This window comes from Mobula birostris, chromosome 5 (genome assembly GCF_030028105.1).
Source record: "Mobula birostris isolate sMobBir1 chromosome 5, sMobBir1.hap1, whole genome shotgun sequence".
Lineage (NCBI taxonomy): Eukaryota > Metazoa > Chordata > Chondrichthyes > Myliobatiformes > Myliobatidae > Mobula > Mobula birostris.
In genome coordinates this window covers 95,507,049-95,533,707 of record NC_092374.1, presented here as the reverse complement: position 1 = coordinate 95,533,707, position 26,659 = coordinate 95,507,049, and the positions used below count along the sequence as shown (strand labels likewise).

The 26,659-nt window shown below is 46.4% G+C and overlaps 1 protein-coding gene across 1 annotated transcript in view; it reads right to left on the bottom strand.

Annotated features, from left to right (window-relative positions):
* The window catches only part of acap1 (ArfGAP with coiled-coil, ankyrin repeat and PH domains 1), a 135,289-nt gene that overhangs the window by 26,982 nt on the left and 81,648 nt on the right, over positions 1–26,659 (bottom strand). Inside the window, exons 9-14 of the mRNA XM_072258455.1 lie at positions 18,008–18,082; positions 14,323–14,435; positions 13,377–13,428; positions 9,465–9,565; positions 6,638–6,746; positions 4,366–4,565 (exon numbers count right to left, since the gene is read on the bottom strand). Of these exons, the coding sequence (XP_072114556.1) occupies positions 4,366–4,565; positions 6,638–6,746; positions 9,465–9,565; positions 13,377–13,428; positions 14,323–14,435; positions 18,008–18,082 (650 nt within the window). The remainder of the gene's footprint in view (positions 1–4,365; positions 4,566–6,637; positions 6,747–9,464; positions 9,566–13,376; positions 13,429–14,322; positions 14,436–18,007; positions 18,083–26,659) is intronic.

Below are 26,659 nucleotides of genomic sequence, written 5' to 3'. Positions count from 1 at the left end.
CCGCCAGCAGCCCATTCCACACACTCACCACCCTCTGCGTAAAAAAAAACTTACCCCTGACATCTCCTCTGTACCTGCTTCCAAGCACCTTAAAACTGTGCCCTCTCATTCGAGCCATTTCAGCCCTGGGAAAAAGCCTCTGACTATCCACATGATCAATGCCTCTCATCATCTTATACACCTCTATCTGGTCACTTCTCATCCTCTGTCACTCCAAGGAGAAAAGGCCGAGTTCACTCAACCTATTCTCATAAGGCATGCTCCCCAATCCAGGCAACATCCTTGTAAATCTCCTCTGCACCCTTTCTACAGTTTCCACATCCTTCCTGCAGCGAGGTGACCAGAACTGAGGGTTGATGCCTTTGCTGGAGCAAGTGGGGGGAGGGTGATGCTTTTGCTGTTGCTTGTGCATGGAGGGGGGTGGGGAGGCTTGGGGTCCTAACATTTTCTGTCATTCATTCTTTGGGACTTTTTCTCAATCTGCTTCGTGGATGTCAGTAAGGAGCACAGATTTCAGGTTGTATACTGTATACATTCTCTGATAATCAATTGAACCAATGAATCATTGAAATGTCTGCAAGAAAATGAGTCTCAAGGTAGTAAGTTTAAATTCAGATACAAAAAAACAAGAAGAAAATCTAAGTTTAAGTCTATGGTAGCATATCCGTATTTTGACAATAAGTTTACTTTGGCTATGTAGAGAGGCCAGGGAGGAGTAGATCAGAATATTGGAATTTAGAGAGGACAAAAGCTTGGATGAGGACTTCAGCTGGGACTGGGAAGGAATCGAAATGGTATGGAGATGGAAATTTGGAAGCGTAATAATGGTACAAATACAAGTTCTGAAGCTAAACTTGGAGGGAGGGGTAACACGGAGGCTATGAGCAGCCCGGTTCAGTTCCAGTCACCAAAGAGAAGATAGAACCAGCAGCCATGGAAGAATGATAGGAACTGAAAGTTATGGCTTTGGAATTTGCAGTATTTCACCAGAGAAACTTCTGCCTCTCCAACGCTGGTTTTGGAGGACTTAGAGCAAGGACTTAGAGATCTTTTCCATTGTATTTGGTGGTTCCCTAGCCTGAATTTGACCCAAGACCAAAAGACATGGGAGCAGAATTAGGCCATTCAGCCCATCGAGTCTGCTCTACCATTCCATAATGGCCCATTTATTTTCCCTTTCAATGCCATTCTGCTGCCTTCTCCCTGTAACCTTTGATGCCCTGAATAATCAAGAACCTATCAGCCTCTGCATTAAATAAACCCAGTGACTTGGCCTCCACAGCTGTCTGTAGCAATGAATTTGTGAAATTCCCCATCTTCTGGCTAAAGAAATCCCTCCTCGTCTCTGTTCTAAATGGAACTCCTTGTATTCTGAGGCTTTTGTTATTTAGAATTAAGACACCAGTTTATACTTCATTTGCAAGTCCATAAATTTCAAACTGGGTTCTTTCATGTGATGTCTGGAAACATGGAAAAGTGAGCGGAGTCTAGAGTTTTCTGAACCCAAAGTTTGCCAGGGCTAGAGGTTAGCTGAAAGTTTGAAAACAGATTCTGGTACCGCAAGGGGATTGATTCTGATGGTAGCAGCAAGGAGCAGTCAAACTAACGTCTTTTATGCTAATCACATAATCAAACTGGCTTAAATTCCACAGGGGAATGTCAAGTTACCAGGAAGCTGTTCGATCAATGCAACATAAGAAGTTTCCGAGGGTTTAGGTTAAAATATCTTTGATACATCAGGTCTAACTTACTACTGTCGTTTCTCTATGTCCATTTGCTTTGACGCAATACTTGATGTCTTAGCGGCAATAGGTACCTGAAGATACTAAACGTCTGTCCTTCGAGTGAGTTCAGAGTCTCAGTTTAATATCGGGGAATGTATATGGTATACAACCCAAAACCTTACAGGTATCCACGAAACAGAAGGAAGAAAACCCAACCGTTGAACGACAGAAAACGTTAGAACCCCAAAGCCCACTGCACCACACACAAGCCGCAGTAAAAGCTGCAGTTTTAAGCTTACACAATTTCCATTGCTACAGTTAAACCAAAGATTTGATTTATTTCTACCATTGCAACCTCTATAATTTTAACTTACACTTATCTCCATGTGCCTTCGAGTCACAGAAAAGTACAGCACAGACAGGTCCTTCGGCCCATCTAGCCTGTGCTGAACCATTTAAACTGCCTAGTCCCATCGACCTGCACCGGGACCATCGCCTTCCATGTCCTTACCATCTATGTACCGATCCAAACTTCTGTTAAACATTAAAATAAAGCTCACAAGCACCACTTGCACTGGAAGCTCACTCCAAACCCTCACCACCCTCTGAGTGAAGAAGTTTCCCCTATGTTCCCTTAAATTTCTCACCACTCTCCGCTGAACGTCCATGACTCCTCCGTAGAGATCGTTAAGAGCACCAGATTTCTTGGTGTTCACCTGGCAGAGAATCTCACCTGGTCCCTCAACACCAGATCCATAGCAAAGAAAGCCCAGCAGCATCTCTACTTCCTGCGAAGGCTGAGAAAAGTCCATATCCCACCCCCCCAATCCTCACCACATTCTACAGAGGTTGTATTGAGAGCATCCTGAGCAGCTGCATCACGGCCTGGTTCAGAAATTGCACCATCTCAGATCGCAAGACCCTGCAGCGGATAGTGAGGTCAGCTGAGAAGATCATCGGGTTCTCTCTTCCCGCCATTAGAGATATTTACACCACACGCTGCATCCGTAAAACAAACAGCATTATGAAGGACCCCACACACCCCTCATATAAACTCTTCTCCCTCCTCCCATCTGGCAGAAGGCCCAAAGTATTCAGGCTCTCACGACCAGACTATGTAACAGTTTCTTCCCCCAAGCCATCAGACTCCTCAATACCCAGAGCCTGGACTGACACCAACCTACTACCCTCTACTGTGCATACTGTCTTGTTTATTATTTATTGTAATGCCTGCACTTTTTTGTGCACTTTATGCAGTCCTGGGTAGGTCTGTAGTCTAGTGTAGTTTTGTGTCGTTTTTTTACGTAATTCAGTGTAGTTTTTGTATTGTTCATGTAACACCATGGTCCTGAAAAACTTGGTCTCATTTTTACTAAGTACTGTACCAGCAGTTATGGTTGAAATGACAATAAAAGTGACTTGACTTGACTTGACTTGACTTGATCTTCCAGCCTTAACCCATGACCTCTGGTGGTAGTCCCACCCAACCTCAGTAGAAAACCCTGCCTGCATTTACCCTATCTATACCTCTCATAATTTGGTAAACCTCCATCAAACCTCCCCTCAATCTTCCATGTTCCTATGAATACAGTCCTAGCCTATTCAGTCTTTCCTGATAACTCAGGCCTCCAGTCCCAGCAACATCCTTGTACATTTTCTGTGTACTCCTGCCAACTTTTAATCTTTCCTGTAGGTAGGTGACCAAAACTGGACATAATACTCCAAATTAGGCCTCACCAACATCTTACAGAACTTCAACATAACACCCCATCTCCTGTACATAACAATGATTTCTGAAGGTCAATGTGTCAAAAGCCCTATCTACCTGTGATGCCACTTTCAATGAATTGTGTACCTGCATTCCCAGATCCCTTTGTTCTACCACACTCCTCAGTGCCCTACTGTTCACTGTGGAAGACCTATCCTGGTTGACCCTACCAAAGTGTAACATCTCAGACTTGTCTGCATTAAGTTCCATCTGCCATTTTTGCAGCAGGTCCAGATCCTGCTGCAAGTTCTGATCGTCTTCCTCGCTGTCCAGTGGGTGAGTAGTTATGAACAATTTTGCTCATGTTATTTAGAACAGAGCTTGGAATTACTTTTTTAAAATTCACTTTTGGCATTGTTACGAGGGTTTGCGTTATTATTATTATTATTATTGTATTGCGTTGTAAAGGTCAGTATTTATACTAAATAGAAACCAACTCAGAGGGTAGTGAATTCAAACACACTGCTCTGTGCCTGAAGTGAAAGTGAGGCTGACAGGTACCCCCCTACAAAAGACATTAGTAACCAGACAAATAAAAATCTGCAATCCAATCATTTCACAAATGTTATCGCAGAGAATATTTTTTTCTTTTTAGTTCCAGACTTATTCTATTAATAAAATAAGACTATTAATGAAATGAGATTATTAATGAAGCTCCCTTTCCAATTCATGAGACTAGGCCTGAAGAATTAGGGATAAGAAAGGCTCATGTGGGTTTTGGCAAGCTGCACTCTCTCTCCAGCAATGCATTGGGACTAACCGTAACCGGCCAGGGGACTAACCCTAACCGACCGGGGGACGAACCCTAACCGACTGGGGGACTAACCCTAACCGGTCGGGGGCCACGTGGGACTAACCCTAACCGGCCATTACCTGTGGATTCCTGAGCATTCAATACAAAGAGTGATTCCCAGGTTGATGCTGGCCCATTCCGGCAACGGCTCGTTACAATCACAGCACTGGGCGTTGCCGGCAATACTTTGCACTTGCTCCAGCACCTTCTCCTTTCCTGGTTTCGCTTCGCCGGGGAAATCAAAGACGCCCGGAGACATGGTTGCTGAGCGCTCCATTTTCTGGGGGGAAAATGATCGACAAACTGTGTTTACAACTCCAACTCAGGCTAACTCTGAAAGGAAAAGCTCAAAATCAGTGCAGCAAATGAGATAGCACGAGGCCATTCAGCCCCTCTATGGACGGCATGGTAGTGTAGTGGTCAGTGCAGCGCTTTGCAGCACCAGGGATCAGCGACTGGTGTTCAATTCCAGTGAGAGCATAGGTTTCCTCAAACATTTCATAGGACATATTGGGCTTCCATCCCAGAAGGTCGACTGTACATTTTTCCATAGACACTGCCTGGCCTGCTGAATTCCTCCAGCATTTTGTGTGTGTTCATTGTATGCTTCCATTGCTTCCATTACATGTGACAAATCTTTTTCTTTATCTCAGGCCCTTACAGCCTCCTCTGATCATGTCTAATTCAAGTCCGTTCTCCCAGCCAATCACCATTTCCCTTTATTAGTGAATTTGCTCAACAGTCATGAGATTTTGCAGGGTGGGGTGAAGACATGTCTCTACCAAAGGAGGTGTGGGGCTCTCCTTCCCTCTGCTAGCCTACAAGTCACCCTTGGGTAAGGTGTAGCAGCCTCCCCGTCCTCCGATCGGAGTCGTATGAAGCCACGGGAGCAAGTGGTGGATGGTCGTATGAGCAGCTGCTGTATATCACAAGTCCTGGTCATGCAACCACTGACACCAGGCAGACAATCTCTGAGGAGTATTGATAATGGCTGGGGTCACCCATCTTGTAAAGACACTGCTCAGAAGGCAATGGCAGGCCACTTCTGTAGAAAAGTTTGTCAGAAACTATCATGGTCATGGAAAGACTGTGAATAGAACACGGCATATAATGAACAAACAACTGAACCACCAAGTATCTTCAGAATAACTTCTAAGGATTCACAACCACTTCAGAATGAAGAAACTATTCCTCATTTGAAACATAACTGATGGCTAACACCATGTCCATTGGGAACACTCTTTCACTGGGATTCAATCAATCCCCAATTCAATATAAGCCTGAGACAATCAGTGCCAGGGGGACTGATCTGTGGAAGTGCACCACAGTGAGGGTCAGTGTGTGTGTGGGACCGTCCCCCAGTGAGGGTCAGCGTGTGTGTGTGACTGTCCCCCAGTGAGGGTCAGTGTGTGTGTGTGGGACTGTCCCCCAGTGAGGGTCAGTGTGTGTGTGTGGGACCGTCCCCCAGTGAGGGTCAGTGAGTGTGAGGGTCAGTGTGTGTGTGGGAGATCGTCCCCCAGTGAGGGTCAGTATGTGTGTGTGTGGGACCGTCTCCCAGTGAGGGTCAGTGTGTGTGTGGGACCATCTCCCAGTGAGGGTCAGTGTGTGTGTGGGACTGTCCCCCATTGAGGGTCAGTGTATGTGTGGGACTGTCCCCCAGTGAGGGTCAGTGTGTGTGAGAGACCGTCCCCCAGTGAGGGTCAGTGTGTGTGTGGGACTGTCCCCCAGTGAGGGTCAGTGTGTGTGAGAGACCGTCCCCCAGTGAGGGTCAGTGTGTGTGTGGGACTGTCCCCCAGTGAGGGTCAGTGTGTGTGAGAGACCGTCCCCCAGTGAGGGTCAGTGTGTGTGGGACCATCCCCCAGTGAGGGTCAGTGTGTGTGGGACTGTCTCCCAGTGAGGGTCAGTGTGTGTGTGGGACCGTCCTCCAGTGAGGGTCAGTGTGTGTGTATGTGTGTGACTGTCCCCCAGTGAGGGTCAGTGTGTGTGTGTGTGTGTGTGTGTGACTGTCCCCCAGTGAGGGTCAGTGTGTGTGTGTGTGTGGGACCGTCTCCCAGTGAGGGTCAGTGTGTGTCTGTGTGGTACCGTCCCCCAGTGAGGGTCAGTGTGGGACCGTCCCCCAGTGAGGGTCAGTGTGTGTGTGTGTGTGTGAGACTGTCCCCCAGTGAGGGTCAGTGTGTGTGTGTGGGACCGTCCCCCAGTGAGGGTCAGTGTGTGTGTGTGTGTGTGTGTGGGACCGTCCCCCAGTGAGGGTCAGTGTGTGTGGGACTGTCCCCCAGTGAGGGTCAATATTTTGGGAGAGGTTTGCTGTGGAGTCTGAAGTATTACGCAGCCCCAAGATGAATGAACTTGTACCGAGTAATTGTCCTCGCGCCGCTCGTTAAACGCTGTAGCAATGCTGTTCTGGACGGCTTGGATCCACGTTTGCTGGTGTTTTTCAGAGTCGGCCTGAAGCATACAGCTCCTGTTGGGAAATGCAACAAAGCAGGCATACTTAAAGAGATCAAACATGAGGAATTCTGCCAATGCCGGAATTTCAAGCAACACACATCAAAGTTGTTGGTGAACGCAGCAGGCAAGGCAGCATCTCTGGGAAGAGGAACAGTCGACGTTTCGGGCTGAGACCCTTCGTCAGGACTAACTGAAAGAAGAGCTAGTAAGAAATTTGAAAGTCGGAGGGGGAGGGATGGAGCCAAGAGCTGGACAGGTGACTGGCAAAAGGGATATGAGAGGATCATGGGACAGGGGGTCCTGGGAGAAGGAAAAGGGGGAGGGGAGGAAAACCCAGAGGATGGGCAAGGAGTATAGTCAGAGGGACAGAGGGAGAAAAAGGAGAGAGAGAAAAATACATAATAATAATAATAATAATAATAATAAATAAATAACAGATGGAGTACAAAAGGGAGGTGGGGCATTGTAGGAAGTTAGAGAAGTCAATGTTCATGCCATCAGGTTGGAAGTGGCCATACATTTTAATTCCACGTCCCATTCTCATTCTGATATGTCTATCCACGGTCTCATCTACTGTCAAGATGAAGCTACACTCAGGTTGGAGGAACAACACTTTATATTCCGTCTGGGTAGCCCAGAAACAGGCCCTTCGGTCCATCTACTCCATGCAGTTATTCTGCCTAGTCCCATCGATTCACACCTGAAAGACAGTCCTTCATATCTGTCCCATCCATGTACTTATCCAAACTTCTCTTAATTCTTGCACTCAAACCCATACCCACTACTTCTGCTGGCAGCTCCTTCCACACTTGCACCATCCTCAGATTCCCCTTAAATATTTCACCTTTCACCTTTTAACCCGTGACCTCCAGTTCTAGTCTCATTCAAACCTCAGTGAAAAAGCCTGCTTGCATTAACCCTAATTCATTGAAGGTGGTGTCACAGGTATATTGGGTTGTAAAGAAAGCTCTGGGCACTAAATTAAAGCAGTGATACAGGAGATGGGATGCTATGTCAAAGTTGAATAAGATGTTGGTGAGGCCTAATTTGGAGCATTGTGTACAGTTTTGGTCACCTATGTACAGAAAAGATGTAAATAAGATTGAAAGAGTACAGAGAAAATTGTCAAGGATGTTGCTGGGTCTGGAGTACCTGAGTTATAGAGAAAGACTGAATATATTAGGGCTTTATTCTTTAGAATGTAGAAGATTGAGAGGACGTTTGGTGGAGTTATGCAAGATTCTGAGGGATATAGATCGGGTAAATGCAAGCAGGCTTTTTCCACTAAGGTTGTGTGGGACTACAACTAGATGTCATGGTTAAGGGTGAAAGGTGAAAAGTTTAAGATGAAAGTGAGGGGAAACTTCTTCACTCAGAGGGTTGTGAGAGTGTGGAATAATATGCCAGCACAAGTGGTGCATATGAGCTTGATTTCAATGGGGGTATGGAGAACGATGGTCCTGGTGCAGGTTGATTGAAGTAGGCAGTTTGAATGGTTTGGCATGGACTAGATGGGCTGAAGGGCTTTTGTCTGTGCTGTACTGTTCTATACTCTATAACCCTATCTACACCCGTCATAATTTTGTACTGTATACCTCTGTAAGATCTCTCCTCATTCTCTCAAGCTCCAGGGAGTAAGGTTCTAAACTATTTAATTATTCCCAGTAACTCAGCCAATCAATTCCACCTTGGCTGTCCTACCACCCACCTATAGTGGTCAGTCCCCTTTCAATCAACAGGACTTTGAGATGTGCAAGGTCATAGGAGACCCATCAGACTAATTAGAGTTGTCATATTAAAAGAGGCTGAACAGGTTGGCTGTGCTGGTGTTTGGAAGAGTCTGGGTGATTTTACTGAGCGCCATAAGACTCCAAGGCATGGCAGATGTCTTCACAGATGGGACTTCCCAGTGACCAAACATTTTAATTCTATTTCCCAGTCCCATTCCAACATGTCAGTTCATGGCCTCCTTTTGTGCCAAGATGAGGCCACCCTCAGGGTGGAGGAGCAACACCTTAGATTCCATCTGGATAGCCTCAAACCTAATGGCATGATTATTGATTTCTCCTTCTGGTAAACAAATTTCCCTCTCCCTTCCTCTATTCCCCTCTCTGACCTTTAACATCTTCTCACCTGCCTATCACCTCCCCCTGGGTCACCACCTCCTTCCCTTTATCCTATGGTCCACTATCAGATTCCTTCCTCTCCAGTCCGTGACCTTTCCCACCCATCTGGCTTCACCTATCACCTTCAGATAGCCTCCTTCCCCTTCCCCCCACCTTTTTATTCTGGCATCTTCCTCCCTTCCTTCTCAGTCCTGAAGAAGGTTCTCGGCCTGAAACATTGACTATCTATTCATTTCCAGAGATGCTGCCTGACCTGCTGAGTTTCTGTAGCATTTTGTGCGTGTTGATTCAGTGAGAAATACTTGTTGTTTTTCCCAATGGACACAACTGTTGATTTATCCTGAGCTCTAATCCAAGCCAGCTATAAAGAATGAACTGTTTAGGAACACCAAACCAAGGGGCGGAGGTAAAGAGTGACGGAATAGCCTGAAAGAGACGAAGAGACTCCATTGCATTGCATTGTACATAACGCAGTGTCATCTAGTGCGAGGAAATCTGCAGAAAGCAACTGTCCAAGCAGGCTGGAGGAAGAATTGTGAGCCCTGTCTACCTTCTAATGGTCAACGTTTTATTTTAAACAGCATTTTTGTTTAGAGAGCACTCACTTTGTGGGGGACACTACTTCGAAGCAGAATCGTCGCTCGTTGTCAGCTCCAGTTTTGACCGTACACAGGCGAAGGTCCTCTACTACCACCGTCAGGTTGTCCTGAAACATTAACAAGAGCAGAGAGAAGGTCAGCTTCAGTCAACGTACTGGTCGGCTGAACATGCGCGGGCGCAGAAGAGAAGTGGTTAGCGCAGCGCTCTACAGCACCAGCGGTCAGCGGCCAGCGGCCAGGGTTCAACGCCCTGCCGCTGTCCGTAAGCAGTTTTAGAACAACCTCTCCCTGACCACGTGGGTTTCCTGCAGGTACTCCAGCTTCCTCCCACATTCTAATGATGTATGGAAGCACTGAACTGCTGGGAGTGGGGACACTTTCAGTCAAATAAATCTGCCTTCTCAGGTGGATTGAAAGGCTTTAGAAAGAAATGGCATTCTCCCTGGCGTGCTGACTGATACTCACCTCTCAAACACATTCACCTAATTCTTAGCACACAACTGAATTTGAAGGATAATTCAGACAGTCAGTCAGAAATCCATTCGGAAGGGCAGGAGACATGGGATCGAGGGAAGCTTGGCCGTGTGGATTCAGAACTGGCTTGCCCACCGAAGGCAGGGGATGGTCGTCTATTCTGCCTGGTGATGTTGTCGCTAATACGAGGGCCATCACTCTCAGGGGATTGGAGGCAAGTATGGGAGTGGGGAATTGTCAGAGGTAAGTCTGGTGGAGTGTGGGATGTCCTGCCAAGATACATCACAGGCAGATACATTAGAGACATTTCATAAATTCTGAGGTAGGCACATGGACGAAAGAGAAATAAAGGAAGGGCTGTGTAGGAGGGAAGGGTTAGATTGACCTTAGTTAAAAGGTCAGTACAACCTTGCAGGCTGAACATAGAACATAGAGCATAGAATAGTACAGCACATTACAGGCCCTTCGGCCCACAATGTTGTGCTGACTCTCAAACCCTGTCTCCCATATAACACCCCCCACCTTAAATTCCTCCATATACCTGTCTAGTAGTCTCTTAAGCTTCACTAGTGTACCTGCCTCCACCACTGACTCAGGCAGTGCATTCCACACACCAACCACTCTCTGAGTGAAAAACCTTCCTCTAATATCCCCCTTGAACTTCCCACCCCTTACCTTAAAGCCATGTCCTCTTGTATTGAGCAGTGGTGCCCTGGGGAAGAGGCGCTGGCTATCCACTCTATCTATTCCTCTTATTATCTTGTACACCTCTATCATGTCTCCTCTCATCTTCCTTCTGTCCAAAGAGTAAAGCCCTAGCTCCCTTAATCTCTGATCATAATGCATACTTTCTAAACCAGACAGCATCCTGGTAAATCTCCTCTGTACCCTTTCCAATGCTTCCACATCCTTCCTATAGTCAGGTGACCAGAACTGGACACAGTACTCCAAGTGTGGCCTAACCAGAGTTTTATAGAGCTGCATCATTACATCGTGACTCTTAAACTCTATCCCTCGACTTATGAAAGCTAACACCCCATAAGCTTTCTTAACTACCCTATCCACCTGTGAGGCAACTTTCAGGGATCTGTGGACATATACCCCCAGATCCCTCTGCTCCTCCACACTACCAAGTATCCTGCCATTTACTTTGTACTCTGCCTTGGAGTTTGTCCTTCCAAAGTGTACCACCTCACACTTCTCCGGGTTGAACTCCATCTGCCACTTCTCAGCCCACTTCTGCATCCTATCAATGTCTCTCTGCAATCTTTGACAATCCTCTACACTATCTACAACTCCACCAACCTTTGTGTCATCTGCAAACTACCCCCACATCCAGGTCGTTAATAAAAATCACGAAAAGTAGAGGTCCCAGAACAGATCCTTGTGGGACACCACTAGTCACAATCCTCCAATCTGAATGTACTCCCTCCACCACGACCCTCTGCCTTCTGCAGGCAAGCCAATTCTGAATCCACCTGGCCAAACTTCCCTGGATCCCATGCCTTCTGAGGGTTGTATTATTCTGTGTTCTAGATACCCGAATGAGAAACAACAGATCAGGCTGCTGGCAGAAGTCAGTGGGTCAGGCAGCGATAATACAATCAGATTCATGTTTAATATCAGTGGCATATTTGTTGTTATGTGGAGGCAGTATATTACAATACATAACAGTAAAATCTTTATATATAAAGTTAAATTAAATAATTACTGCAAAAAAAGCAGTGATGTAGTGTTCACGTGTTCGATGTCCATTCAGAAATCGGATGGCAGAGGGGAAGAAACTGTTCCTGAATCGCTGGGTGTTCAGCTTCAGACTCCTGTATCTCCTTCCTGATGGGAACAATGAGAAGAGGGAATACCCTGGGTGATGGGGATTTCTGCCTGGGAACTGGACAGTCAATAAACCAGGCTGAGACCCTTCACCCGGACTGAATGGGTAGAGGGGAGGCAGTGTGTATAATGAGGTGAGCGTGAAGGGTGGGGGCAAGAGCTGGCAGGTGATAGGTGGATCCAGTTGAGGTGGGATTGATTGGCGGATGGGAGGGAAGGGTAGAGGTAGTGATGGATGCCAGGGGGTGAGGGGTGCTGGCAACAAAGGACTGCAAACTTTGAAGAATGGCAAACCAGGAGGATGAAGAGAAACCAGATTAAGGGAGATATGGGTACAGTGGGGGTTGGGAAGGGGTGGGTGATGGGCAGATGGAGTAAACGGGGGAAAAGGGACTGAGAGATGAAGGGGCTCGAGTGTGTGTGTGAGAGAGTCTGGGTGGGTCAGAAAGAGAGACGAGGGGATGCTGGTTTCCTGAAATTACAAACACAAGAGATTCTGCAGATGCTGGAAATCTAGAGCAACACACACACAGAGTGCTGGAGGGACTGATCAGGTCAGCCAACATCTACAGGGAAGAATAAACAGCTGATGCTTTGGGCTGAGACCTTTCATCGGGATTGGAAGGAAAGAGGGAGGAAGCCAGAGTAAGAAGGTGGTTGCGGGGGTGGGGGGAGAGTGGAGAAGGAGTACAAGTTGGTAAGAGATGGTAAAATTTGACATTACAGAGTTCAGAGTAGATAGCGGAATGTCGTCAACTTGTAAACAAGCCAAGCAGAATATGAGGCACTGTTTCCCTATTTGTGTTTGGCCGTACCCTGACAGTGAGGGAGACCGCAGATAGAGAAGCCAGGTGTGGAAGGGGTGCTAGGACCCCCTTCCCATTGATGGGAACATACCCATGGCAGGGGTTCACCAAAGAGGTTCCCTCACCATGCTTGGTCTCACCAGTGTAGGGAGCTTGTTCTACGTAGATTGCCCACCTTCTGCCCACACTATAAGAGGGGCTATACATTGAAACCTCCAAGAGGACCACAACCCTGTCATGGTTTGGAGGCTTGAATGACCCGGAGAGCGATGTTGGCTGGACTCAGGGCTTTACGCTCTGGCTCTTAATGGGGTCACCCATGTCAAACAGGTCAAAGGGTAGAGGCCAGACTAAGAGTGGTCCACTGGTCCTCCAGGTTCGGGGGTTCAGCTCAGGGCCAGCAACCCTGACTGGTAAAACAAAACTGTTATGGAAGCAGCAATGAAGAATCCTTCTACAACTGAGTGTGACGGTATTCCTGAGTCTCCACCTGGGTCTTGCATGAGTGACAGTAGTGAAAACCGAGAGGAAGCTCCTGACACAATGAAGGAAGCCCTGAACACCTCTAGAGATAGAGGACCTTCATTTGCTGCCCTAAACGCCAGTGGCATATCGGGCAGTAAGTAAGTACACTTTGAAAATGCTTCACTGGCTGTGGAGTGCTTCTGCAAGCCTGAAGTTGTTGAAGGTGTTACAAATCCCTCTCCCCTTTGTCCACAGAGCTTCAAGCCGAGAAGGAGCTCTTTCCCATTTACTGAAAATCAGAAGCTCCACCTTCCTGAATGCAGTATTTGAACTGTCTCACCTTTAGCTTTTTCTGGTACACCAGCTGATTGTTCTGAATGGAAAACCACCGCCTGTGAACAGAGAGGTCATTAGTGAGATCAGAACAATGGAGACTGGAACTAAATACCTGGCCCGTCAGGAAAAGCAGAATTTTATCAAGACCAGTGGACTGTCAGAGTGGGAAGCCCATGTCTCCCTCCACTCAGTGGAGACACACCTCCCCCGCCATCTAAGCTAATCGACACAGACCACTAGAAACAAAAAATATAGCACAGGAGGGCCATGAAATGTAATGGGGCGGCACAGTACCAGCAACCCAGGCTCAATTCCCACTTCGTTTGTACGATCTCCCCATGACCGCGTGAGTTTCCTCCCACAGTCCAAAGACGTACCGGTTGGTGGGATTAATTGGTCATTGTAAATTGTCCTGTGATTAGGAAGGGGTTAAATCAGGGGTTGCTGAGCAGTGCAGCTTGGAGGGCCAGAAGGGCCTACTTCACGCTCTATCTCAATAAGTAAACAAATAAAACAGAAACCATTTACCCTTCTCTCATGCTCCGTTCACACACTTCTCTATCCTTCTATACATAAATGTAAGAGATTCTGCAGATTCTGGAAATCAAGGCCTGATGAAGGGTCTTGGCCCGAAACGCTGACTCTCCCTAGATGCTGCCTAGCCTGCTGGCTTCTGTGTGTGTTGTTGCGCAACTCATTTCCACAGCAACGCTGTCCTCGTCCTATCACAGATATTCCCTTTGTCCTACAGACTTTTTTCTGATTTCCTTCTAACAAAGCCAGTGATAAAAACTTGGGGCCAAGTCCCTTGCCCATCAGGCCATGGCTGTGAGGTAGGACCCTCCCCAGACGAGAGAGCTGGACTGAGGACCCAATGGACTTGGACCGAGAAGCGGTATTGGGACAGCAGTATGCACATCTTTCACAGGGGGAAAGGATGATTACAGCACCTGTTCCATGTTTTAAAGGCGTTGCTCGCTCGTTTGTACAGGTAACCTTCCATTACAACACCGTTCGGGGCCTCCATGTTAAACTCCATCAATGAATCATCATAAGTCACATCCTGTGGAAGGTAGAAATTTTAATTAAACCATAACACTTTAACTGGTACCATCTCCACAACCATTTGACACAGTAGTTTAGCGGCTGGTACAATGCTTTACGGTGTCAGCTGTAAGTTTGGGTTTCACTTCCTGTTGCTCTCTGTAAGGAGTTTGTACATTCTCCCCATGACCGTGTGGGTTTCCTCCGGGTGCACCGGTTTCCTCCCACATCCCAAAAAGATGTACGGACTAGGGTTAGTAAATTGTGAGCGTGTTATGTTGGCGCTGGAAGTGGGTCGGCGTTTGCGGGCTGCCCCCAGCGCATTTCACAATTTGTTTCAATGACTCGAGGTATATCAGGCAAATAATGCTTATCTTCAAAAATAAATTCAGCATGGACACTTACATAACTGCAATCATAGAACTGTTCCATTTGACATATCATGGTCACCTCAAGCGTCCCTGTAATTAATCTGCTGTTGGTTCTTTTCTAAACCTGTAAGTAGTTCTGTGAGGAAGCATCGACAGCCAAAAGGGCAGAGATTCTAGTTGATCTGTTTTTCAATGGCCAAGCCTAGCCCATATATTCAAACATATCATCAGTGATTATTGTCCTACTGATACGGTGTGTGAAACCCACCTTAGCGATGTGCAGGGGGGAGGGGGACAGCATTATGGAGGGAGAGGGGACAGAAATATAGAAGGAGGGAGGGTTTTCAAGATGGAGGGAGGGAGTGGGAGGAAAGGAGTGAGGGAAAACCCACTTGCCTGTTGAATTGCAGTGTGACATTTGTGTTAAAAAAAGTGCAGGAAGAAATGGCCGAGTGTCAAGCAGCAGCACAGCACGTGATCTTCAGCAGGGAAGTCACAATCCAGTTAAAAAAAAGGCAGAAAATGGAAGAATTTATGGGTTCATAAGCAGTGAGTACCATGTGATAATAATCATTAAAATCAAGCAGAAATGGCTGGCTGCATCAGAAAGATAGATGTGATCCACTGCACACCAAATTGTATACTGAGTGGATTGAGCAGTATCTTGAAGCAAATGGAATAGCCAGTGAGGCTGGGTGGTTAAGATGGCGCTAAACAGTGACTACTTTGTTTGCATCTTCGGAAGCAGCTCTATTTTCATCTTTGAGATCTTTATTTTTCCCTTTCAGGGTTCTTCTGAAGACCCTGACCTGGAGTTACATGCTGACTTCGATTCTTTGCGGGAATGGGACCCGTTCTCGGGGTTTCAGGACTGGCCATTGTTCAGCACGCCAAGGGTTTGGCCTGAGAGTTTGGCTCAGATTTGGAAGCCTAGGGTCTCTGGCCTTCTGGAGACGGCAGATCGAGGGTCGAGGCAGATCGATTACTCATGGAAATGCTGATAGATTGTCCGTTTACCCTTAGAAAAAGGAATATCTGAAAGATTTACAAAAGAGGACATTCATCTTGACCTATTCTCTCTAATGCAAATCGAAAGTCTCCCTTTTACGGCAGAGATGATCCAAAGGGAAACCAGACAAGACCCCACACTCTCTCACGTCTACATGGCAACCCAAGGTGGCTGGAATGTCCAGTTCCCTCAGCTTTACTATCTCAGTTGAACACACTACACCGACACCGAATCAGCAGCTCACCTATTGCCTCCTTACATATCTCAATGTAACATCTCACCAGCCACGCTGTTCCTGGGCCGTCCTTCACACTCATGCCTGATCTCCTCAAACCCAATCTCAGAAGGAGTTTGCAGGACAAACAGCTGAGACAAATTGAGGACCTCTCAAACAAGGAGGTTTGACGTTTTACTCCTGGATAAGCAGTCCTGCTGAGGGACTACATAGGTGATCAAAAGTGGGTACTCAAAAAGGTTAAAAACCACTCTGTTACAGAGTGGAGATTGCATCTGATATCATCTGGAGATGGCACATCGATAAGTTTAGGAGAACAGAGTCAATCGTTGGAGAAGAAAGGTGTCCAGAGCTGTCAGAACCTCTTCCTGCAGTCCCAGAGTCAACTCCTACAACCACCACAGAGGAGGCCCCAGACGCTGAGCTTGTTTCACAGCCACAGGTCTCACCTGCCAAGCAGAGTGACTCCCTCCGATGTAATAATACATAGTGTCATCATGCATGAATTGCATACCTAATGACACTACCATGTGATACGTGTTGCCTCGCTTAAATAAAACACAAAGTAAATCTCACATCTCTTATCTCCCTTGTTTTTCTTTCAATTAATTTTATGTTTTGGAGGCATGAAACATAAACACAGAAGGGCTCTGTATTTTGGTCCCGTTACTGAGGGATCTGCAGAACTCAGCAGAACATAGGTGGAGCCGAGATTCCATCCCACGGGTTGCTGAAAGTGTAGGGATGCACAGAGCGACAACTCCAGATTTATGGAGGTGCCCAGTTCAAGGCTTTGGTGAGAAGTACAGATGGAAAAAGCCTCTCAAAGCCCTGCCCTACGTCCCCGTCGTGAGAGCTGGAAGTGGGTAAGGCTGGCCAACAGGGCTCTGGGGAAGCAGTACAGACCAAGTAGATGCAATGGGTTCTCTCAACCGTACCATCAACTTCAGAGGGTGATGGAGAGGGGGAGGTCAACGATGGCCTTTGCTCCACTTAGGATGGAAGAAAGTATCGAGGGAAGACAGAGATAAGTTTTGTTACACATGGAGTGGTGGGTGCATGGAACACCCTGCTGGGGTAGAAGTAGAGGCTGATATGCTAGGGGCATTTAAGAAATTATTAGATGGGCACATGTATGAAAGAAAAATGGAGCGTTATGTAGGAGGGAAGGGTTAGATTTACCTTAGGATAGTTTAAAAGGTCAGCATAACACTGTGGTTTGGAGGCTTGCCTGCCTCAATGACCCAGAGAACTATGTTGGCTGGAGTCAGGGCTTTATACTTTGGCTCTTGGTAGGGTCATCCATGCCAAACAGGTCAAAAGGTGGAGGCCAGACCAAGAGTGGTCCACCGGTCCTCCAGGTTCAGGGGTTCAACAGCCCTGACTGGGCAAATAAAAAATGACAGGAACAGCAATGAAGAATCCTTCTACACCTGAGTGGGACAGTATATGGCCACAAATAGACAGAGATGGACGACCTTCATTGTTGCCCTAAATGCCAGCGGTGTAATGGGCAGTAGCCATTCTAACCCCTTGGACTGTGGGAGGAAACTGAAGCACCTGGAGGAAACCCACGTGGGCACAGAGAGAACATACAAACTCCTGACAGACAGCGTTGGGAATTGAACCCCGATCGCTGGCACCATAACAGTGTAGCGCTATGTTTCCATGGTCGCCCCTTATTTATGGGTCAGTATTTCTCTGCATTTCTTCCATTGTGGAAGCGGTGTGTGATAGGACAATGCCGATAACCTTTCCTCTGTATTCAGCTTGTGTTGGCCTCGTCCTGGCAGTGTGTGATAAGACGGTCGAGAAGGAGCTTTTTACTTTACCTAACCTGTGCTGTCACTACTTGCAAATGTTTGGTAGGTCAGCAAGTAGGAGGAGTTTGCCCTGTGCTCATTTCTCTGGCTGGCCTGTGTTGACTGCGGGCCATAGTATAATTGCATGGGTCCCTGTGGTTCCTGAGGTCTCACCTTCTGTTTGATGACAGTGTGCCGTTGCTCCATGTCCCGCTTATCCCTTGCCGAATTCAACTCCTGATGATGCAACTGGAAAGAAACACAACAGGATCAATGCAAGGAACGTTTAGCACCCCTCCCCCTCACATCTTGCAACATAGGTTCGTGCTGGAATTCAGGTTTCTTAACAAAACTCCATCATCTGACAACGTTGTTGGTTTTGGAGGCTTGTGAGAGTGATGTTGGCTGGAGTCAGGGCTTTGTGCTTTAGATCTTGGTAGGGTCGCCCATGCCAAACAGGTCAAAGGATAGAGGCCAGACTAAGAGTGGTCCACCGGTCCTCCAGGTTCAGGGGTTCAGCTCAGGGCTAACAAAATTGTTACAGAAACAGCAATGAAGTATCTTTCTACACCTGAGTGCGATGATATCCCTGAGTCTCCACCCAGAACTTGCATGACTGACAGTAATGAAAACTCAGAGGAAGTTACTAACATGATGAAGGAAGCCTTGAACAACACCTGAGATGAAGGATCTTCATTGCTGCCCTGAACGGCAGTGGCATAACAGACAAAGGAGAAAAGTCTGACCATCTAATTTTCATGTTTGACCATTGACAGGATTGACTTTGTAGAAGTTATGAGAAGACGAGGGTTAAGATATGGTCCAGGCAAGGACAGTATATAGGTAGTAAGCAGTCAACCCAGGCAAGAGGAGCTTTTGAAGAGCTTAGGTCTCCTTTACACAGCAGGGGACCGGAGCTATTTAACATATCAAGACAAGATAAGGATGCAAATGAAGGCTTCTAGGGTGGCACTTACTATTGGTCAGTTTTTTTACTCATTCTGAATTATAATTGGATTTTAATGTGTGGTTGTATTGGCTATGAACACCTGTACTATCATAGTGTGATTGTGGTGGGATATAGATATGTCTCTACTAAAGGAGGTGTGAGGTGCTCCTTCCCTCTGCTAGCCTGCAGGTCACCCTCGGGCAAGGTGTAGCACCTGATTACCCCTCCTCCCCAAATCAGGGTCACGTGAAGCCATGGGAGCAGGTGGTGGATGGTCGTATGAGCAGCTGGTGCATGTCACAAGTGCTGGTTATGTGACTCCTGACACCAGGCAGACAATCTCTGAACAGTATTGATAATGGCTGGGGTCACCCATCTTGTAAAGAAGAAGACAATTGCAAACCACTTCTGTAGAAAAAAATTGCCAAGAACTATCATGGTCATGAGACATGATTGCCTATGTCATAAAACATGGCACAAAATGAACAACCGATTGGTGATTGATTATGCAAATAAGAAATTTGAACAATTAGTCAATATCTGTATCAAATGACTCAAATTCAGTATAAAATTTGCATTCCTTTGTCCAGACTTCAGAACAGTGGGGTGACAGGGATCAGGCTGCTCTCATTGTGCGCAAGTGAGTGAAGTGTGATTGAGGAGTGAGTGCAAGTTTTCAGAAATCAGTATCTCTGTAGTTCCCACGACATCTTCAGGGAGCGGTGCCTCAGAAAGGCAACATACATTATTAATCACCCTTGGAAAGCCCTCTTCTCAGTGTTTCTGTCAGGAAGGAGGTACAGGAGCCGAAAGGCACACACACAACGATTCAGGAACAGCTGCTTCCCCTCTGTCATCCGATTTCTGAATGGACATTCAACCCTTGGAAACCACCTCACTTTTTTATTATTTGTGTTTTTGCGCTATTTTTAATTTAATTATTTAATATACATAATATATTTACTGTAATTGATTTACTTTATTTTTTCATTCTATATTATTATGTATTATATTGTACAGCTGCCGCTGAGTTAACAAATTTCACAACATTTGCCAGTGCTATTAAACCTGATTCTGACTCGGATGACAACTTCTTTGCTTAGTTTGAACCTGTCTTGCCCAGCTCCTGCTCTTGCATATTGCAAGAAGCACAAGTGGCTGATCTTTCTGCCCAGATGGTGTGAGCTGCTCACCAGCTCCTCGCTGACCACACACACATGCCATAATTCCAGGCATTTGGATGTGTGACGGCCGTTGCCGTTTCAGATCACAATAGTGCGGAAGTTTTACAGCCAGCACTTGTGGGCTGGTGAATCCCCTAGAGCACGGAAGACACTCAGCATCTACTGAAAAGGTGCACATTGCTTGTTTGACATCAGATGTGCAACGTTTTATTACTATTCATGAGAGAGCATGGGGAGGTCTTCAATTTGGAGGCAAACTTCAGCTTCAAGAGCCAGGCACTATCTTGGGCTCTTACAACAGCCTCCGAGACCTTTTCGCTACTGGTGGCCCCTACTCTTGTCACCTTGCTGGTGATGTCCTCAACTGCATCTCCCTAGAACAGAGGTTCCCAACCTTTGTTATGCCATGGACCCCTTCCATTAACTGAGGAGTCAGTAGACCCCAAAATGGGAACCCCTGACCTGGAACATCTGCGCTCGTCACCAATCCCACCTCAGTCTATCCGTAGTCTCTTACCAGTAACAGAGTTACAATAGCAGAGAGAGTAATCCGATTTTATTGAGAAATAAGGTAGTTTTCTTAACCTGATCTGAACAGAATCAGAATCAGGTTTATTGGACATACTAGGTTGAATAATTCCTTGTTCAGAATTAATATGCATGATATGGGTATTTGTAGGGTGTGCACATGTCGAGAAACGGTGCAGCATATCTTGCTTGAATGCTGTTCCTGTGAGGTACAAAGAAAACATCTAAATTGAGAGCTTTGGGACGGACACAGTTTAACATTGAAAGTTTATTTGAATATAACTGCCATCTTATTATATTATATTATTGTGTATTTGACTTTCTGTAAAGCATTGGACTTTTTGATATGATTTGAGTTCTTTTTGAGAGGGAGGGATTTAGTAGGTGTACTTCCTGTCTCTTTGCTCTGCACACCAACTCAGTAGGTGGTGCTAACTCACCTTATGCCAAACGCCATTAAACTTTACAAGAAAAAGAAGAGGTTCTGTTGTTGTTCAGACCAACCATCAGAATGGGGAAGAAAAGTGGCTTTGACCGTGGAATGCTTGTTGGTGCCAAATGGGGTGGTTTGAGTATCTTAGAAGCTACTAATCTCCTGGGATTTTCACACACAGCAATCTCTAGAGTTTACAGAGAATGGAGTGAAAAATTCAGTGAGTGGCAGCTCTGTGGTTGAAGATGCTTCATTAGTGGGAGAGGTCAGAGGAGAATGGCCAGACAGGGTGGTTCAAGCTAACACTCACAATGCGCTGGAGGAACTCAGCAGGTCAGTCAGCATCAGTTGAAAAGATTAGTCAATCTAATCTTTACAACTGATGCTCACTGACCTGCTGAGTTCCTCCAGCGCATTGTGAGTGCTCCTTTGACAGCAGCACCTGTAGATTATTTTATGGTTCAAGCTGACAGGAAGGCAGAGGTAACTCACATACACAGGCGTTACAACAGTGATGTGCAAAAGAGCACCTTGGAATGCATGACACGTCAAACCTTGAAGCAGGTGGGCTACAGCAGCACAAGACCATGAACGTACACTCAGTGGCCACTTTATTAGGTACAGCAGGTAACTAATAAACAGGCTACCGAGTGTATATTGTAAAATTGTTTTTATTTTGGTGGCAGCAGTAGTGTGCAATACATAAAGATATCGCTCTACGTTACAATATGAAGTATATGAAAGTAGTGCAATGAGAGAGCAAAATAGTGGGCTGGTTCTCGGAGGTTCACGGACTGTACCCAAATCTGATGGCAGAGGGTGAAGCTGTTCCTGAAATGTTCAGCGTGTGCCTTCTCCCTGACGGTAGGAATGAGAAGAGGGTGGTGGGTGGTGGAGGTCCTTAATGATGAATACTGGCTTTTGAAGATGTCCTGGATTGTAGGGAGGCTGGTGTCCATGAAGGAGCCATGATCGTCTTTCCATATTTTTTTTAATGTTCCAGGAATCACGGGCAGAGCAACATTTACTGCTCGTCCCTGTTGGCTCTTGAACCGAGACACTTGCTGGACAATTCCAGCAGGCTGTTCAGAACTATGGAGTCACCGATGCACCAGACTGGGTAAAGATGGTAGATTTCCTTTCTTAAAGATTGACTTTATTTGTAACGTGTCTATCAAAATATCAAACATTCAGTGCAATGCACCGTCTACCTCAACAACCAACACTGTCTGAGTATGTGCTGGGGGCAGCCCGTAAATGTTGCCACCCTTCCTGCGCCAACATAGCATGCCTACAATTCACTAACGCAAACCTGTATGTCGTTGGAATGTGGGAGGAAAGCGGAGCACTCGGTGGAAACCCAGGTGGTGACGGAGATAACGTACAAGTCTCTTACAGGCAGTGGTGGGAATCGAACTTTGATTGGTGATCGCTGGTGCAGTAAAGCGATGTGCTAATCGCTATACTGCCATGTTGCCCCTTACTTCTCATTCTTCTGAACTCAAGGGAGTAGAGGCCTGCTTTCCTTCATCTTCCCGATACAAATGGACCACCTTCTCAGCAAGTAATTCCCACCACTGCCTGTAAGGAGTTTGTATGTTCTCCCCGTGGGTTTCCTCTGGGTGCTCCGATTTCCTCCCACAGTCCAAAGACATTCCAGTTCCTAGGCCAATTGGTCATTGTAACCTATCCCGTGATTAGGCAAGGATTACATTGGGGATTGCTGGCTGGTGCGGCCTGAAGGGCCGATTCCATGCTCTATCTCACTAAAGGATCGGATTTGTATTTGTGTTTGGGACTATCAGTCTAGGCTCCAGAGTTAGGATTGACAAATGCCCTGCCTGGTGAGTAACATCAGTCTTCGAAAGGAGCATCAGATTTTTCTCCTCCAAGGCCAACTGTGGTTGGCTTCAACAATCCCACGCCAGTCAACACAATGCCTGTGGTGAGAGGCGCACGAACACAGAATATTTTTCACCACTTCCTGCTAAAACCCATGCAACCAATCCTGTGTTACACAAATCTTTGGCAAGCTGCCTCACTTTGATTAGATTCAGAGTTCTGGCACATTGATGTCTTGAGGATATCACCACACTCCCATGCATTGACTTACAGCCCATGCACTCTCTCACACAGCTGTGGTTGCGACACCATACAGATGCTCTCTTCTCGCAGGCATTCACAGTAGAGCAAAGAAATACAACAGAGGCAATGGAAAACTACACACAGACTGACAAATAACCGGTGTGCAAGAGAAGCCAAGCTGTGAAAACACAAAAAATAAACAGCTAAAATGTACAATACTGAGTACGTGAGTTGTAGAGCCCTAGAAAGTGAGTCTTCCAGACGTGGAATCAGTTCAGTGTTGAGGTGAGTGACGTTATCCACACTGGTTCAGGAGCCTGGTGGTTGAAAGGCGATGACCCTTTCAGAACCAGCAATCCTCCAATTTAAACCTAGCCTAATCACGGGACAATTTACAATGACCAATTAACCATCTTTGGACTGTGGGAGGAAACCAGAGCACTCAGAGGAACATAGAACATAGAATAGTACAGCACAGTACAGACCCTTCGGCCCACAATGTTCTGCCAACCCTCAATCCCTGCCTCCCATATAAGCCCCCACCTTAAATTCCTCCATATTCCTGTCTAGTGCTCTCTTAAACTTCACTAGTGTATCTGCCTCCACCACTGACTCAGGAAGTGCATTCCACACACCGACCACTCTCTGAGTAAAAAACCTTCCTCTAATATCCCCCTTGAACTTCCCACTCCTTACCTTAAAGCCATGTCCTCTTGTATTGAGCAGTGGTGCCCTGGGGAAGAGGTGCTGGCTATCCACTCTATCTATTCCTCTTATTATCTTGTACACCTCTATCATGTCTCCTCTCATCCTCCTTCTCTCCAAAGAATAGAGCCCTAGCTTCCTTAATCTCTGATCATAATGCAAACTCTCTAAACCAGGCAGCATCCTGGTAAATCTCCTCTGTACCCTTTCCAATGCTTCCACATCCTTCCTATAGTGAGGCGACCAGAACTGGACACAGTACTCCAAGTATGGCCTAACCAGAGTTTTATAGAACTGCATCTTTACATCGCGACTCTTAAACTCTATCCCTCAACTTATGAAAGCTAACACCCCATAAGCTTTCTTAACTACCCTATCCATCTGTGAGGCAACTTTCAGGGATCTGTGGACATGTACCCCCAGATCCCTCTGCTCCTCCACACTACCAAGTATCCTACCATTTACTTTGTACTCTGCCTTGGAGTTTGTCCTTCCAAAGTGTACCACCTCACACTTCTCTGGGTTGAACCCCATCTGCTACTTCTCAGCCCACTTCTGCATCCTATCAATGTCTCTCTGCAATCTTTGACAATCCTCTACACTATCTACAACACCACCAACGTTTGTGTTGTCTGCAAACTTGCCAACCCACCCTTCTACCCCCACATTCAGGTCGTTAATAAAAATCACGAAAAGTAGAAGTCCCAGAACAGATCCTTGTGGGACACCACTAGTCACAATCCTCCAATCTGAATGTACTCCCTCCACCATGACCCTCTGCCTTCTGCAGGAAAGCCAATTCTGAATCCACCTGGCCAAACTTCCCTGGATCCCATGCCTTCTAACTTTCTGAATAAGCCTACCGTGTGGAACATTGTCAAATGCCTTACTAAAATCCATATAGATCACATCCACTGCACTACCCTCATCTATATGCCACGGAGCCACAGGAGACCGTACAAACTGATGGGATCTGAACACAGGTGGCCTGCACTGTAAAGCATGGTGCTAACCTCTACGCTGTCGTGCTGCCCCTAACTAACACAATAGAAGAGAATCAATGAAAAACTACATACAAAGACTGACAAACAACTTGCATGCAAAGAAGGACAATTTGTGCAAATACAAAACAATTAATACTAATAAATTAAAAAAATTATTGAGAACACTAGCTCCTTGAAAAAGAGTCCATTGATTGTGGAATCCATCTGCTCTGCTGAACATTGCTCGAATTTCCTGTTTGTACATCAAATTCTGAGTGTCAGTAGTGTTTCGCTTGATAATTAAAATATGTAATATCACACAGCCACGATTAAGTGCACAAGCAGACTTGCAGATACAAAAACAGACTTAAATGCACACTATATACACTGACGTTAAAAAAGTTCACACACATTCCCAATACGTATTCGAGCATTCGCAGTGTACATCAAACAGAAATCTTATATGTCTACAAATACTGCCTGACCTCCCGAGTATTTCCAGCATTTCCTGTTTCTATTTCAGGTTTCCAGGTCTGCAGAGTTTTGATTTTCTCTCCTTATACTTCTTTGTATACATACAAACACTCATATGCACAGCAACAATATGGGCAGGCTATCTACCTTGAATTTACAAGCTGTGTTTTAGGGATCGCATAGTCAGGGAGTGACATCACAGATCAAGGTCACAGCTGCCTCCTGACATCAAAACAGGAAGGGGTAGCTTACTGGGAGGTTGCAATATGCAGGAGGAGAATCGAAGGAAGTAATTAAAAAGAGCAACTGATTGTCACTGGTAATCCACACGCAATGCTGGAGGAACTCAGCAGGCTAGGCAGCATCTATGGAAAAGAGTACACAGTCAACATTTCGGGCCAAGAACATTCATCAGGACTGGAAAAGAGAGATGAGAAGTCAGAATAGGAAGGTGGGGGGGGGGGGAGGGGAGGCAGATAGATGAAATGGGGAGGTGGAAGGGGATGAAGTAAAGAGCCGGGAAGTTCATTGGTGAAAGAGATAAAGGGCTGGAGAAGGGAGAAATCTGATCGGAAAGGACAGAAGACCATGGAGGAAAGGGAAGGAGGAGGAGAACCAGAGGGAGGTAGGTAGATAAAGTGAGAGAGGAAAATGGGAACAGGGAATGGATAATGGTGAAGGGGGGGGGAGGCATTACTGGAAGTTCAAGAAATCGATGTTCATGCCATCAGGATGGAGGCTACCGAGACAGAATATAAGGTGTTGCTCCTCCCCCCTGAGTGTGGCTTCACCATGGCAGTAGAGGAGGCCATGGACCAACATGTTGAAATGGGAATGGGAAGTAAAATTGAAGTAGGTGGCCACTGGGAGATTCTGTTTTTTTTGGTGGGTGGAGAGTAAGTGCCCAGCGAAGCAGTCTCCCAATCTATATCTGGTCCCACTGATATATAGGAGGCCACACTAGGAGCACCAGGGACAGTAGATGACCCAACAGACTCACAGGTGAAGTGTCCCCTCTCCTGGAAGGACCGTTTGGGGCCCTGAATGGTAGTGAGGGAGGAAGTGCAGGGGCAGGTGTACCACTTCCAGGGATGACTGTCACTAGGACCAGATTCCTGCTTAATGAATGACTTGTCAAAGGTGGCTCGCTTGTCTGCTACGTTGCAACCAACAACAACACCGTTTTCCACAATGGTCATTTGCTGGACTTGCTACCTCAGTCTGGAAAAACCAGACTCCAAGTTTCAAGGTTCAAGTTTATTTGTCATGTGTACAGACAGTCAACAGGATGTGTTAGTTTGTGTGTACAGACAGTCAACAGGATGTGTTAGTTTGTGCTAAAAACGGTCAGCATCATCACGGCTAGCACGATGCTCTACCGCACAACCAACCTGCATTCAATTCCCATAATGTGTTTGTACGTTCTCCCTATGACTGCGTGTGTTTCCATTGGGTATTCTGGTCTCCTCCCACATAAAGATGTGC